This window comes from Myotis brandtii, unplaced genomic scaffold (genome assembly GCF_000412655.1).
Source record: "Myotis brandtii unplaced genomic scaffold, ASM41265v1 scaffold190, whole genome shotgun sequence".
NCBI classification, from domain to species: domain Eukaryota; kingdom Metazoa; phylum Chordata; class Mammalia; order Chiroptera; family Vespertilionidae; genus Myotis; species Myotis brandtii.
In genome coordinates, this window is record NW_005357076.1 from 4716064 (window position 1) to 4732568 (window position 16505).

A 16505-nucleotide genomic window follows, 5' to 3' on the forward strand; every position below is an offset into this window, starting at 1 on the left:
ATTTTTAACAATTTACAATAGCTAATATCTGGAAACAGCCCAAGTGCCCATCAGTAGATGAGTGGATAAAAAAGCTGTGGTACATTTATACCATGGAATACTATGCAGCAGTAAAAAAGAAGAATCTCTTACCCTTTGAGACAGCATGTAGGGACCTGGAGTGTATCATGCTAAGTGAAATAAGTCAGTCAGAGAAAGACAAGTATCACAGGCTCTCACTCATATGTGGAATCTAATTAACAAAATAAACTGAAGAACAGAGTGGATCCAGAAACATGGAAGCATGGAATAGACTGCGGAATCTTGGAGGGAAGGCGGGAAGGGCGGATGGGTGGGAAGTAATCAACCAAAGACCTTGTATACATATATACATAACCCATGGATACAGACAATAGGATGGTGCAAGGCCTGGGGCAGGCTGGAGGGGGTCAATGGGGGAAAAAGGGGGACATATACTAGTATAATACTTTCAACAATAAAGATTTATTTTAAAAAATAGTATGCATTTTTAGTTATTAATATTTTGGTTTTTAATATTTACAGTAGCCCCCCCTCCCCCCGATCCATGATCTCACTTTCCATGGTTTCAGTGAACTGTGATCCAAAATATTCATGGAAAATTCCAAAAATAAACAATTTATAAGTTTTAGTTTGCTCACAATTCTGAGTAGCATGATGAAAACGCATGCTCTCTTGCTCCATCCTGCCCAGGACACGAATCATCCCTTTGTCCAGCATATCCACACTATCACTCCCATGAGTTACTTAATAGCCTTCTCTTTTTGGTTATCAGATGGACTATCAAGATACTGCAGTACTGTCCTAGCCAGTTTGGCTCAATGGATAGAGCGTCAGCCTGCAGACTGAAGGATCCCAGGTTCGATTCCAGTCAAGAGCACATGCCTGGGTTGCGGGCTCAATCCCCAGTGGGGGGCGTACAGGAGGCAGCTGATCAATGATTCTTATCATTGATGTTTCTCTCTCTCCCTCTCCCTTTCTCTCTGAAATCAATAAAAAATATATATTTTAAAAAAGATATTGCAGTATTTGTTCAAGTAACCCTATTTTACTTAATGCCACATTCACATAACTTTTGTTGTAATATAATTGTTCTATTTTATTATTGCTGTTAATCTCTTACTGTGCCTGATTTATAAATTAACTGTTGGTTTCAGGCATCTAATGAGGGTCTTGGAATATATACCCAGTGGGTAAGGGGACTACTATATTCCTCTTTTGAAATAAATGGGGGAGTGCCTCTGATGACATTCACTCAGAAAGTGCCTTGCTCTCTTTTCAGGGGGAGTGAATTTTAAAAATTAATTATTGATCGCTTCCCCTATAATTGATTTCCTTCTGTACCATCAAATGACCATTTATTGTCTTTCTTGGTTATTATTATTTTAATTTTTATTTATTGATCTTAGAAAGGGGGTGAAAATGAGAGAGAGAGAGAGAGAGAGAGAGAGAGATTTGTTGTTTCACTTATTTATGCATTTATTGGTTGATTCTTGTATGTGCCCTGACTGGGGATCAAACCTGCAACCTTGGTGTATCTGGAGGACACTCCAACCAACTGAGTTACCCTGGCAGAGCCTTTCTTGGGTATTGTACTTAAGCCTAGATTGGTCATCGCTGGGTTGTGTTTGAGCAGTGTTATGCTGAAACGTACTTTGGGCTTGGGGGAACTCCTCCTGGGTCTATATTGACATCCAGAGACCAAAGGGTTCCTTTTGCCCTGGGCTAGTGCTTAGCCTTTCCAACCAAATATTGATATCTGAACTAATCCCAAGGGTTTTTTCCTGGTGCTGTGTTCTAAGAACAGAATGCTGCCTTAGTGAGAGAGGTCCAGGAACTAGTAGGCTTCATCTTTCTTCAACCTGCCTGGCCTTTGGCAAGTATGGGAGTGTTGACAGCGTTCTGAGCCTTCTTGGCAGAAAAGGAAGGTCAGAAAGAGAGGTCGATAGGCAGAGGGCCAGGTCCCTGCTTGCTTCCTTAGTGAGAATTAAGCATGTCTGGCTGGCAGGCCACACGTAATTACAGAGACACAGCATTTCAGCAGTTGGCAAGGAAAGTGATAGGAAGGGACAGCTTCGAGTCAACCACAACCTGGATCTGAGGAGGTCAAACTCACTTCACTTGGAAGAAATAGAGAAGGAAGGAAGCTGAGGGCTTAGCAAGGTAAGTAACTTTTTCATCAACCAGTTTGCTGGCTTGGTTTATAGTTGACTAAAGCATTAGCACCTCAGGGAGTGTTAATCACTGCTCAAGCAGCTGAATGTGGCCATAATAGCAATGCTCCCAATGTATTTCTCCTTTTCTCTTTCTTTTTCTCAGCCCCTTTTGAGGCTCCCCAGTGACTAACTTCACTCCCCTTCTCCTCCCTACCTCTCTAAGGGCATTTTGTATTTGCTGGTGAATTACAGAAAATTAAATGGGCCTTCCTGGTCTGAAGGTGAGATGTAAGGCTTTTTGTGGTAAGGAGGGGAAAAGATGGGAGAACTAGGTCTGGGAATAAACTAATAATTTAGGGGGGTTGGTAATGAAGGATAGAGGCCATCCAGTTTGTCTTCTCTCCAGTCCTTGGTGATTTCTCTCATATAAACTGGGAGTAAATTAGAGCCCAAGTCACTGGAGACAGAAAAAAGTTTAAATGATTCCCTTGCTCAGTGGAGTAGACTGAACTCTGGAAAATGCTGAAAGCTTGCTGTAATTCTTTCCAACGTCTCCTTGGCCCCCTCTGTTTTTTTGCCTTTCTCTCAGTAACTGTCCCCGCCCCAACAACTTGAACTGGGAGGATTCTGGGGCTGGGGCACACCAACTCACATATGAGTTCGAGTTTGTGGGTGCAAGTGCAGAGACCAGGCCCCTTATTTAATTCATCTGTATCACGAATCTGCTGTAAACACAGGAAACTATGGCAGCAGGGGTTTCACCAGCACCACCACTCCTCCCCAAGCTGTGTGACCCCTTGACTTCCAGGCAGTTCCACCAACCCCCAGAGAGCCAAGAGTTAACCTCTTATTGGAGGAAGACCTCTCTTTGCAAAGGCAGATAAGTACCTCCCTGGTCTTATTTGGCTTCCATTGTAGCATAAAGGTTCTTTATTGAACATCAGGAAGGTATTTATTATTATTTCTGTGATTTTAAGACTCGTGAGTTGTCTCAAAGATACTTTTCCTCCCTACCTATAAACAAAAGATGAGCTCATTCTCTCAAGGCTTATCTTGCCTGAGGGGGCTGGGTAGAGAGAGCAGATGAATGCTGCTTCTAGAAATGCAATGGTTATATAGAAATGTGATGGAAGTGTGTGGTCTTTAAAAGTGGAGGGGCCCTGGCCAGTGTGGCTCAGTTGGGTGGAGTGTTGTCCCCTACACCAGAAGGTTGCAGGTTGGATTCCGGTCAGTTTCACATATCTTGGTTGTGGGTTTGATTCCTGGTGCCAATTGATGTTACTCTCTCAGGTCAATGTCTGTCTGTCTGTCTGTCAGTCTATCTATCTATCTATCTATCTTTTCCTACCTCTCTTTAAAATCAATAAACATATCCTAGGGTGAGGATAAAAAAATGCAGGGAAGCCCTGACCGGTTTGGCTCAGTGGATAGTGTCAGCCTGCAGACTGAAGGGTCCCAGGTTCGATTCTGGTCAAGGGCATGTACCTTGGTTGCGGGCACATCCCCAGTAAGGAGTGTGCAGGAGGCAGCTGATCGATGTTTCTCTCTCATCGATGTTTCTAACTCTCTATCCCTCTCCCTTCCTCTCTGTCCCTCTCCCTTCCTCTCTGTAAAAATTCAAATATATATATAGTGCAGGGAAGAGTTAAGTTAGTTAGTTTCCAGAGATGTGAAGGCATGAAGGCAATTCCATCTACCTTTAGTAAAGGGCTATGACTCTTAAGTCCTAAAATAATCTATCCTTAGGTCTAATTTCTTCTTTATTGATAGGATTTTAGAAGATAGGTTATACAGATGAGATTAGCTATCTGTTCTGTAGACTCTGAAATCATCCATTCATCTCTGGGTCAAAGGGAGAGCTTAAAGGGGTGGAATGAAAGGATGAGGAGAAAGAAAATACAAAGGAAAATATAAATTAGTTCCTCCATTAACCTGAGGAAGGGTTCGCAAGATAATGGATATTAGCTAGATGATTCTGGGAAGGTTTTTATTTGTTTGTTCTGCTACCTACATCTCAGCTGAATGATGACCTGGAGATTTTTTCCTAACAAATTTGGTCTGGAAGGATTAAATGTCAGACCATTTTTGTAACAAAACATGATCCCTGGTTTGAACTTTAATAGTTAGTTACCTCATTCAAACCAACCACTGTCAGTATTTTTATCCTCTCATATTTCCCTGTGCCTGGAGACAATTAATCTGGGGGGTAATAACGTTTTAGCTTCTCAATCTCTATGGATAACTTTTTTAAAAATTGAGGTGAAATTCACAAAACAAAATTAATCCTTTTAAAGTGAGCAATTAAATGGCATTTAGTACATTCATATTGTTGTGTAACCACAACCTCTGTTTAGTTCCGAAACAGTTTCATCGACCCCAAAGGAAAACCCCATATCCATTAAGCATACTCCCCATGCCCCCTTCCACTCTGCCACTGCAATTTGCTTTCTTTTTTCTTTTTTTAAAAATATATTTCTTTATTGATTTCAGAGAGGAGGGGAGAAGGAGAGAGATAGAAACATCAATGATGAGAGAGAATCATTGATTGGCTGCCTCCTGCACACCCCACACTGGGGATGGAGCCCGAAACCCAGGCATGTGCCCTTGGCCGGAATCGAACCTTGGACCCTTCAGTCTGTAGGCTGATGCTCTATCCACTGAGCCAAGCCGGCTAGGGCTGCAATTTGCTTTCTTTTTCTGGATTTACCTGTTCTTATAATTTTGTTGTTGTTAATCCTCACCTGAGAATATTTTTTTCTACTGATTTTTAGAGAGAGTGGAAGGAAAAGAGAGGGGGGAGAGAGACAGAAACATTGATGTGAGAGAGACACTGGTTGGTTGCCTCCCACAAGTGTCCCAACTGGGGCTGGAGATTGAGCCTGCAACCCAGATATGTGCCCTTGGCTGGGAGTTAAACCCCATACCCTTCGGTGCACGGGGGCCAACACTTTAGCCACTGAGCCACACTGGCCAGGACTGAATTTACCTATTCTTGATATTTTATATAAATGTAATCGTATAACATGACCTTTTATGTTTGGCTTCTTTCACTAGCATAATCTTTTTGAGGTTCATCCATGTAGCATATATCAGTACTTTATTTCTTTTTACATCTGAATAATATTCTATTATATACATAACCCAATTTATTGTCAAAGTAAGAAACGTCCAAACCTGTCACAGTTCTTATGAGTTTATTTGAGCCAAACTGAGGAACAAGATCTCAAAAGCTCTGGAGAATAACAGTTTTGCAACTGAAATTAAGGAGGCAATTAAGGAAGATTACATGGAGATGGGGGAAAAAAAGCAAGATGGGGATTGGATTATAGGATAGTTAACAAGATTATGTGCTCTTAAGAGGTGGTAAGGCTTATTTCATAGGTGTGTTAACCTAGGTGCATAGAAACAATGGACAGAGCTTCCTTAAGGCAAAGATAAATCCTTTTAAAAAATATTTTTTTTTTATTGATTTCTGAGAGGAAGGGAGAGGGAGAGATAGAAGCATCAATGAGGAGAGAGAATTCCCGATCAGCATGCCCCCTCCTGGGGATTGAGTTCACAACCCAGGCATGTGCCCTGACTGGAATTGAACCGTGACCTCTTGGTTCATAGGTTGGCACTCAACCACTGAGCCACACCAACTGGGCAAGGCAAAGATAACTCTTTTGCTAAAAAGTTATATGCCTGGGGAGTGACCTACCCAGTTAGGAATTTATGATCAGATCACCCTGTGAGGTTAATTTCCATAGAACCCTCTCCCCTCCCCCTTTTTTTCACATTATTCATTCATCTGTTGGTGGGCTTTTGGGGTTTTATACTTTTGGGATATTGTGAATAGTGGTACTATGAACATTTGTGTAAAAGCATTGTTTAAGTACCTGTTTCCAATTATTTTGAGTATACACTAAGAGTGATATTGCTGGGTCATATAGTAGTTACTATGTGTTTAACTTTTTGCAGAGCTGCCATACTGTTTTCCATAGTGGCTGTACTATTTTACATTCCTACTATCAGTGCACAGATGTTCCAATTTTTCCACACCTCACCAACACTTGTTATTTTCTGTGGTTTTCTTTATAATAGTCATCCTAAAGGGTGTGAAGTGGTATCTCGTGGTTTTGATTTGCATTTTCCTGATTAGCATAGATGAAAAAGGGGCCACATACCAAACCTGACAAACTCAGGAGAGAACAGTATGGTGGGCTTTACAAACTCAGAGACCAAAAGTAACCAACCACATAGGATAGTCTGAACATAAAAATTTCTAACTAACAGCGGGTTATGCTGGTAGGCATGTCCTAGACCTGTGGCTTCCTTGACAAAGGTCAGTCTTCCTTGACAAAGTGAGCCTGTCTGTTGTCTTTTTGCATCTAAAATAACATACCTCTGCAATGTCAGAGTAATGGTCTGTTCCAGACCCCCGAGGGCACACCCACTGCACCAGAGCAGGAGACCAGAGAACCCATCATTATCTCCCTTTCCTGAATACCATCTCTATGTACTGTAAATATTAATTATTAATGATCCTGTACCCACCTATGTAAAAGAGATTTGTCTCGCCCGGCTGGTGCGGCCAGGAGGGTAAGCATTGATCTATGAACCAGGAGTTCACAGTTTGATTCCTGGTCAGGGCACATGCCCTGGTTGCCGGCTCAATCCCCAGTAAGTGGTGTGCAGCAAGTGGCTGATCAATGGTTTTCTCTCATCATTGATGTTTCTATCTCTCCCTCTCCATTCCTCTCTGAAATCAACACAAATTTATTTAAAACAAACAAACAAAAAAAAGAATTATGTCTCTCTGTTTTACTTTTTTATTCAATTCCAGAGATTTCCCTATTTTGCTTTCTTCCTCCCCCTTAATCTACCACTGAAACTGGAAACAAAAGGGTCTGTGCTGCCTGCTGCTACCGGAGTCAATTAAGTAGAAATGAGGTTGAATCTTTATGATGCGTTTATTTAATCAGATAGCTGACAATCTGAGAGAGCAGCAGGTATAACACCCTGAAAAGACGCTCAAGTCAGTGTTATATAAGGTTAAAGGGTGGCGGGCAGGGGGTCAGAGAAAAAAATCTAACAACTAAGTGAGTTCCCAGGGTCTGCTCTCTAGCATTGTCCTGAAAAGGTTAGCTCTCAGCGTTTGTCTCTGTCCTTGGTCTGCTCTCAAAATGTATCTTCTTTCTGAGTGATGGGGCCACCTGGACTTCAAGGTCGATTTTCCTGTTTTCCTTTTTCACACTGCATTCGCAGGGTCTGTAAGAAAACCTCTTACCTATAGTTAGTAAAGTGAATAATACTAAACAATGATGATTCTGTTCCTATTATGTGCCCCTCCCCTATCACCACCGGTGGATTTCATGTAAACCTTCCTCTGTCTCTTCCTTTATTTTATTCTAATGTATAAAATAAGCTGCAAAACTGTCATTCTCTGGAGCATTTTATTTCAATCTGTTGAGAGTTTGCTTTTTGGCAATTGTCCTCAGATTGGTTCAAATAAACTTTTTTTCCCCCCAAATAAACTCTTATAAAACTTTTTCTTAGTCTGGACACCCTTTTGTCAACATTAGTGATATTGAACATCTTTTCATGTGCTTTTTGGCAGTTTACATGTTTTCTTTGGAGAACTGTCTGGTCAGATCTTTTGCCTATTTTTGAATTGGGTTGTTTGGTGGTGTTGAGTTTTAGAAGTTCTTCACAAGTTCAGGCTATTCATCTCTTATCAGGTATATGATTTACAAACACTTTCTCCCATTCTATGAATTTCTATTTCATTCTGTCCTTTGCTGCACAAAAGTTTTTAATTTTGATGTAGTCCAATTAATCTATTTTTCTTTTGTTGCCTGTACTTTTGGTGTTATATCCAAGAAATTGCCAAATCCAATATCATGAAGCTTTCCCCCTTTGTGTTTTTATAAGACTGTAATTTTAGCTCTTAGGTTTAGGTCTTTAGACTCAATCATCAAGCTCAATCCATTCTATTTCATTAATTCCACAGAATGTTCCCATCTACATTTCTATGCTCATGCTCTTCTCTGTGTTTAGAAATCTTTTTTTTTCTATCTCCTTGTATTCAAAGTATTACCATCTTTCATGGTCTCTTCTAGCAATTTTCAACCTTTTTAATCTCATGGCACACATAAACTAATTACTAAAATTCTGCAACACATCAAAAAATATTTGCCAATCTGATAAAAAAAATGTATAATTTTGATTCATTCACATTGGATGGCCATTGTATTGGTTGTTGTCATTTTTAAAATTGACAATCTAAGGCAGCGGTTCTCAACCTGTGGGTCTCGACCCCTTTGGGGGGCGAACGACCCTTTCACAGGAGTCGCCTAAGACCATCGGAAAACACATATATAATTACATATTGTTTTTGTGATTAATCACTATGCTTTAATTATGTTCCATTTGTAACAATGAAATTGGGGGTCACCACAACATGAGGAACTGTAGTACAGGGTCGCGGCATTAGGAAGGTTGAGAACCACTGGTCTAAGGGAAGAGAGGTTAGTGCCTCTTGACTAATCCAGTATTGCTTGTTTTAAAAATCCTTGTGGCACGCCGGTTGAAAAATTGCTGGTCTATTCCAACTGCTCCCTGCTTTTTGTTTTATTTTATTTTTTTGCTCCCTGCTTTGTAAAATCTTCCTATGAAGAGACTCACTTCTTCTGATCTCCTATTAGTGCTTTAGTTTCACTTTTCTTATAGGATATCAATACAAATTTATTTTTTTAAAAAGTATGTCTCTCTGTTTTACTTTTTAATTCAATTTCAGAGATTTCCAAATTTTGCTTTCATATATATATGTATATATATGTATACACATATATATGCTGCCTTATACTATAGTTTACATTTAATCTCTCTATAAGACATTTAGATGTTTAGTATATTTTTCACAAGTTTTTTCATTATAGTATTTTGTACATTATTTTATATGTTTATAAATAAATATTTATTTAATGAATGGATGATTTTATTTTTGTCAATGTAGTTCTTTTGGTTTACTCGGCACTTGGAGAAGGAATGGTAAGCCAGGGAGGGAGGCCATCACAGAGTTCCTGCTGGGTAGGGGGTGGTGGGTGTTGGTGTAGGTATAGGTGTGGTTGCGGGGTTAGTTCTACTTCAAAACTCATCTCTTGCCCAGCTGGCGTGCCTCAGTGGTTGAGCGTTGACCTATGAACCAAGAGGACATCGTTCAATTCCCGGTTAGGGCACATGCCCAGGTTGCGGGCTCGATCCCCAGTTGGGGTGTGCAGGAGGCAGCTGATCAATGATTCTCTCTCATCATTGATGTTTCTATCTCTCTCTCCCTCTCCCTTCCTCTCTGAAGTAAATAAAAATATATTATAAAAAATACAAACTTATCTCTTTAGGAAATTTTTCTCATAATTTGCATTACTTGCATTGACTATGTAACTCTTAGTATTCTGGTGCTCATTTAATTTGCATGTCTTGATTTATTGCCTATAAATATGATGATAGGCCTTTTAAAATGAATGTTTTACTTTCCCAACTAAATTAGATTGACTTATTCAATTAGATGGTAGTTTGCGACAGCCCAAACTTCTGTTGCTTTTTCTTTTAAGTTGATTTTTTGAAATACACTCATATATGAATACTAGAGGCCTGATGCATGAAATTCATGCAAGAGTAGGCCTTCCTTCCCCCAGCTGCCAGCACAGGCTTCTCTCTGGCACCCAGGACCCAAGCTTCCCTCGCAGGCCCAGCTTCATCTGGAAGGTTGTCTGGAAGGATGTCCGGTCTAATTAGCATATTACACTTTTATTATTAAATATATTTTTTGTATAAAAAAGCCAAAAGTTGACTTTAAGTCTAAAGTTGCCTTTGATCAACTCAGTTCCTATCTTAGTGCCTCTCCCCCGCAGTTAATCACTGTTATTTGTTTTAGAGGAGCCCTGCCAGACCTTTTTCTATGCACTACTTACAGACATATTTATATTTTACTAGAGGACTGGTGCACAGATTCATGCGCCCTCTCCCAATCTGGGACCCCTCGGGGGATGTCGGACTGTCAATTTCAGCCACATCCCCACAGGCCAGGCTGAGGGACCCCACCCGTGCACGAATACGTGCACCAGGCCTCTAGTATGCATATAAGATCTTTGATTAATCTCTTCTCCCCCTCCCCCCTCTTCCCTCTGAGATTCATCAGTCTGTTCCATGTTTCCATGCCTGTGCATTGAGCGTCTGCCCCCTGGTGGTCAGTGCGCATCATAGCTACCAGTCGAACAGTCGAACAGTTGCTTAGGCTTTTATATAGCGATATAGAATATCATATGGAATATTTCCCCCTTTGTTTTTCTTTGTAGTGATCAATAATCAGTAGATCAGAAATAAGTCTTACTGATACCTGGGTCTGAAAGACTAGAATGAGAAGTGAAAGGTCAAATGTATGAAAACACATCATATGTATTCAGCTTGCAAAATTCCATTCTATATCTTGTCTACATATAGTCCCCAGGTATCAGTGGACAGGCCATGGCTCCACGGCCCCGGCGACGAAGGCACAAGAAATCTTCCTCATCAGTGGCTCCCACAGCTGTGATCCAGCCTACAGCTGTGACCCCTCCCACAGCTGTGACCCAGCCTACAGCTGTGACCCCTGTGCCTCTGACCCTCTCAAAACCTGGCCCCAGCATTGATGCACTTGGCTTCTACTCCTTGGACAATAATGTTCCTGGCCTATCCCAGCTGATTCTTCAGAAGCTGAACATGAAAAGCTATGAAGAATACAAGTGAGTGACTAGCTCTGTGGAAGAGCAATTTGTAGTCACCCTTAGAAATGATTTCAAAAGGTGGAGAGGGAGTATAACTTGGGAATAATGAAGTATTTGCAACAAGGGATTTTTCTCATCCTGACTTTTGCCAGTTCGTTACTATAGAAATTAAAAAGTATAATTTGTGCCATGGCTGGTGTGGCTCATTAGGCTGGAGCATTGTCCCATACACCAAAAAGTAACAGGTTCGATTCCCAGTCATGGAACATACCCAGGGTTCAATCCCCAGTCAGGGCGTGTGCAGGAGGCAGCCAATTGATGTTTCTCTCACATCGGTGTTTCTCTCTCTGTCTCTCTCTCTCTATAAAAGTCAATAAAGAAGAAAATGAAAATAAAAGTGCATATTAAAAAATATATAATTAAGTCAAAATGATGGGAGCAGGTAGAAATACAACATATAGGAGGCAAAGGAGGGGTCCTGAGAGACTTTGGAGATACTCTTTTTCCTATTGCTGTACCGTTTCATGCTGTCTCTGCAGGTTGGTGATAGATGGGGATACTCCTGTGTCAGGCTTTGGATTTCGATGCCCTCGAGAAATGTTCCAGAAGATGGAGGACACATTCCGATTCTGTGCTCACTGTAGAGCACTCCCCAATGGCCTTTCAGACTCCAAGGTCCTCCGGCACTGCAAGAGGTGACTAGTCAGGGGCTAATAGGGGAGAGATCCAGAAACGATCCTGTTCTAAGACCTCATTGTAGGAGGAAAGGTCCGCATTTTCACAAAAATGTAAGGCCGACTCCTCATTCTATGTGATCCAGGCCACAGACAGATTAGAAAAGGGTTGGGCTCCTGCTTGTTTTTGGTGCTATGGGGAAGTCACACAGAGATCCCAGTACTATTCTACCTTCCTCCTCTTGAGAACTTAAGGGGTAAGACCATAATCTGTTCTGGGCAGGTTAGGGTTGAGACATACGCATGGTAAGAGGGCAGCCACAAACTCCTGGAGTTATTTTTTCTTTAAGGGATGTAAAAAGTGAATTGTTGCAGATAGAGACTGAGGTGTTACTCTGACCCAAGAGAAAAACTACATTCCCAATCTCTCCTGCCTCCCCTTCTAATGTAGTCCCCAAATTTGGTTGCAAATAGCTGCCATTCCTCTCCCTGCCTTCCTTACCCAGTAATTTTTCTTCCTAGGAACAGGAATATCAATTCTCTTCCCCAGATATCCTCCCAATCACCTTTGAAATATAGGAACCAATATTTCTGGGGCTTATTCTCTCAGGTGCAGAAATGTCTATTACTGTGGTCCAGAGTGCCAGAGGTCAGATTGGCCTGCCCACAGGAGGGTTTGTCAAGAGCTGCGTCTTGTAGCTGTGGACCGTCTCATGGAATGGCTTCTGGTCACAGGTGGAGTGGTGGTGTTGGGGAACTCTGCCATAATGGTCAAAATTGATTGTTCTTAGAGAGATGAAAGCATGTTGTTATGAGGGGAAAATGAAGAGCGGAGAGGGGCAGGATAGTGAGGCCTCCCTGGTCACAGGTTGGGAGAATGAACCTAGAAGGAACATTGAAGCCAGAGAAGAATTTGGTCACTTCCTTGTTGTTCCTTCTTTCCTGCAGGAGATTTTGTCCTACCCGCAGGACCCTGGCCATGGCTTCCGGAAGTCGTAGAGGGCTGGGACACCTGGTTTTCAATGCGGCGCCTACAGCTAGATGCTATACTGGCTGCTGTGCTAGGTAGTCATGCCATGACCACCCTGTGGGCCAGTGCAGGGAGGCCAAGGCCAGACCCAGATGTCCTGCAGGACTCTTTGAAGCGACTCCTGACAGATGTCCTGTCACGGCCTTTGACCCTGGGCTTGGGGCTTCGGGCCTTGGGGATAAATGTGAAGAAGATTGGAGGGAGCACTGTGCATGTAGTTGGTGCTTCCCACGCGGAGACATTTCTCACGCGCCCCGGGGACTATGATGAGCTTGGTTACATGTTTCCTGGACACCTTGGCCTCCGTATAATAATGGTGGGTGTAGACGTTGCTACTGGCTTTTCACAGAGCACCTCAACTTCACCTGTGGAACCTGGCACCGTTCAGCTTAGTGGCCATAGGGGCCTCTACCATAACTTCTGGGAGGAGCAGGTAGAGACTGGGCAGACAGCCCATCCAGATTTGGTGGTGGCATTCCATCCAGGTAAGAGTGGTTCAGGGAATACTGGGTGGGTCCTCTGGGAATTTTCTATTCTGACTCTTGTATTTTCTATCTTTGGAGCCACATTCATTAGGTCAGGTAAAACACAATATGATGATGACCTTGTTGATCGTTAGCCTTATGTGCTACACCTGGGTTCAGAATTTTCCACTGAAGAACCTGGGGTGGGTGGTAGTGGTAAATGAGCATCCACAGTGAGCAAGATGAAGGTTAGGATGGACACAATCAGAGAAATATCTACCTCAGCCTTTCCCCTCTCTATTCCATAGGTTTTCACGCTTCCCCGGACTTGATGGAGGCTTGGCTGCCCACCCTTCTGCTACTTCGAGATTATGAAATCCCTACATTGATGACTGTTTACAGGTTTGGATCTCTTCCTATTTGTGATACCTCCCTGACTCACGCAGGCCTCTATTTATAGAGATGAGCTCATTTCTCTCTCCTTTGCTCATCTTCTGCCTTCTGATGAGGATTTTCTTTCTTCTCACACTTGGCTTTCTGGTCCCCTTGGAACAAAGGCCTATGTTAGTAAATTGGTAATTAGTGAGACATCTGGGAGGGAAGGATAGCCTTTGCCTACTCCAGTCTGAGGTAATTTGGGGGCTTGATGAGCCCAGAAATGTCAAGTTCTGAGCACTTTCTCTCCTATCTCTCTCATCAGCAGAGCAATTTTTCTTCTGTCTCCCTCAGCCATCAGGAGCTGGCAGCCTCTCTGCAGATTCTGGTGGACCTGGATGCACACATCATTGCTTATGGAGCCAACCCGTTCTCGTCCCTCAAACCTGAACAGGTCTATTCCAACCCCAACAAGCAGCCAGTTTACGGCAGCGCCTACTATATCACGTTTCTTGGGAGCTCCTGCCAGCTGGATAAGAGGCAGTTGGAAGAGAAAGTAGATGGTGGGGATTAAATAGCTGAGCCAGATTCTCACTGGATACCTAGAAAAGGGGGGGCTGATAAAATTACCCTGCTGATGCCGGTTTATTGCCAACTTTGAAACTTCATTGTCCAGGTAAAGCTTCTAAGCAGCATGGGAACTCCTATATGATGTGACTCATTTCTGAGAGGTTAGCCACAGGCAGCTTCTAGAGTCGGGATTCTAGATTTGGTGTTCGGCAGGAGGCCTCAGTGACACCAGATGGCACCAAGGAGAAGCATGGCACCTTATTTTGAAAGACTTCTTGTCCAGCAATTTGGTCTAAAAAATGGAGAGGTGTTAATGACTTGAGGTGGTGCAAGAAGGAGCAAGTCAGAGAAGTGGTGGGGTACCTGGGAAGGTTGTGAGGATTGGCACACTGTTCTATTTCTTGGCATTTTCAAGATAAGTATCTCATGTTTGTATTTTCTGTTGAGGACTTTCAACCCTAGAGCAAGCAGCATTTTGCCCTGGCATTATATTTTAGATATTCCAGTTATATCAGACTTTACTTAAATATACTCGAGTTATTTGTTATCATCTGATCTATACCACAATAAACTCAGTTTGGGGCTTCTTAAGTCACTAGTTTTTAATCTTATTTCCTATTCACTGGCAAGTATTACTTGTCTACACACACACCACCTCACAATTGGAGGTTTCTCTCTTATCAAAAGAGTGATTAACATCAGCTCCCTGTTCAGGCCTGCCAGTCTACCACACCCTGTCTCATGTCTTCCTTCTTCTTCTTCTTTTTTAAAAATATATTTTTATTGATTTCAAAAAGGAAGGGAGAGGGAGAGAGAGAAACATCAATGATGAGAGAAACATCAATCATTGATAGGTTGCCTCCTGCATGCCCCACACTGGGGACTGAGCCTGTAACCAGGGAATGTGCCCTGGCCAGGATTCAAACCGTGAACTCCTGGTTCATAGGTCAATGCTCAACCACTGAGCCACACCAGCCAGGCATGTCTTCCTTCTTTTATCACATTCTCAGGATTAGGATATTCCCTAGGTATTCATTCCTATAACCTTGCCAGGACCTCAAAACCCCACCCTAACCCTAACACACACCTATGCATTCTTATTGCCTGCTTTGATAGGGTAATGTCAGAATTCATTTATTCATTCAAAGCACTCAGTTAGTACCTATCATGTAAAAGGTATTAGGGCTTTGGGGATATACAAAGTTGAATGAGACACTGTCCTTATTCTTAGCCTTGGAAGGGAAATAATACATATACATAGATATCTTTATTACAAGATGTAATGTGGAATAAAAACCTTGTGGTCTAAGGAAATAGAGTGAAAGGAGGAGCCACTTTGCTAAGGTGAAGATTTTGTGAATTAGAAACAGATGGAGGGCAAGGCATATCTTCAGACACTGTGAACTGTTCCCTGGGGGACAAAATTACTGCTCTAACAGCACAGAAAGTAGACTCTGACACGATGGAATGCTCACATTATGAGGAGCATAATGGCTCCTATTTCACGTGAATTCTGGAGGAGATGACAATCTTCAGAGCTGTTTTGTTTTGTTTTTGCGAAGTGTATGTGGTTGAATACAGCAGGTAAGTTAAATGCCCGTGTGCTATGACGCTGTTGAATGTGCCACCGTAGACATCAGTAAAGGTTTAGTTGGGTGCAAAAGGGGAGTAACCACGTCTACCCAGGGGAAGGGAAGGAGCAGCAGGAGGAGGTTAGGAAACAGGAAACGTTTTTGAAGCAGGAAGGAGGTGGGCAGTCTTTGAATTGTCTTACTAGATGAATAATTGTTCAAAGGCAGGCCATGATTTCTAGGCAGAGGAAGCATGAGGAAAGGAAGAAGGGCGAATCGCAAGGATGAAGTGGGAAATCTAGAGGGAGTGTCTGAACAGGCTGTTGGATATTTGGGCCTATAGCTCAGGAGAGTGGGCTGGAAAGCAGAGGTTTGGGAAATATTCTCTTAAGGTGATCTTTAAGGCAGAGGGAGGGGTGGGGCTGAGATCACCAAGGGAATAGTGCCGATTGATCGAAGATGAGTAAAGACAGGCTTCTTAGGGAATGCCTAAATCCCGGAGGTCTCTGGGGCAGATTGGGCAGAAAGCCCGCTATTTGCCAGATAAACAGACTGGTGGGATCTGAAGAAAAACGCTGGGGACCCAAAGTGTTATGCAGTTTATTTAAATTTGACAGTGACTTTCCTCAAGTCTTTCACTTCACTTCTCTTTTGGGGACATGTATAGCTTGCTCTTTCCACTTAAAAAAATAAACGTTGCCGAAACCGGTTTGGCTCAGTGGATAGAGCATCGGCCTGCGGACTGAAAGGTCCCAGGTTTGATTCCGGTCAAGGGCATGTACCTGGGTTGTGGGCACATCCCCAGTAGGGGGTGTGCAGGAGGCAGCTGATCGATGTTTCTCTCTCATCGATGTTTCTAACTCTCTATCTCTCTCCCTTCCTCTCTGTAAAAAATCAATAAAA

The 16505-nt window shown here is 42.5% G+C and overlaps 1 protein-coding gene across 1 annotated transcript; it reads left to right on the forward strand.

The window, feature by feature from the left end:
* Positions 1 to 1759: 1759 nt before the first annotated feature.
* On the forward strand, positions 1760 to 14622 carry MSS51 (MSS51 mitochondrial translational activator). Its single transcript, XM_014538383.1, has 7 exons — positions 1760 to 2181; positions 10511 to 10936; positions 11458 to 11613; positions 12203 to 12327; positions 12541 to 13107; positions 13395 to 13488; positions 13816 to 14622. Exons 2-7 carry the CDS (start codon positions 10680 to 10682, stop codon positions 14033 to 14035), a joined length of 1419 nt encoding a protein of 472 aa, XP_014393869.1. The 5' UTR covers positions 1760 to 2181; positions 10511 to 10679; the 3' UTR covers positions 14036 to 14622.
* Positions 14623 to 16505: the final 1883 nt, after the last annotated feature.

Coding starts and splice junctions, on each gene's coding strand:
- MSS51 (XM_014538383.1), top strand. CDS start 10,680: ATGGCTCCACGGCCCCGGCGACGAAGGCACAAGAAATCTTCCTCATCA. Junction 11,614..12,202: donor GTCCTCCGGCACTGCAAGAG/GTGACTAGTCAG, acceptor TTATTCTCTCAG/GTGCAGAAATGTCTATTACT. Junction 13,108..13,394: donor GGTGGTGGCATTCCATCCAG/GTAAGAGTGGTT, acceptor TCTATTCCATAG/GTTTTCACGCTTCCCCGGAC.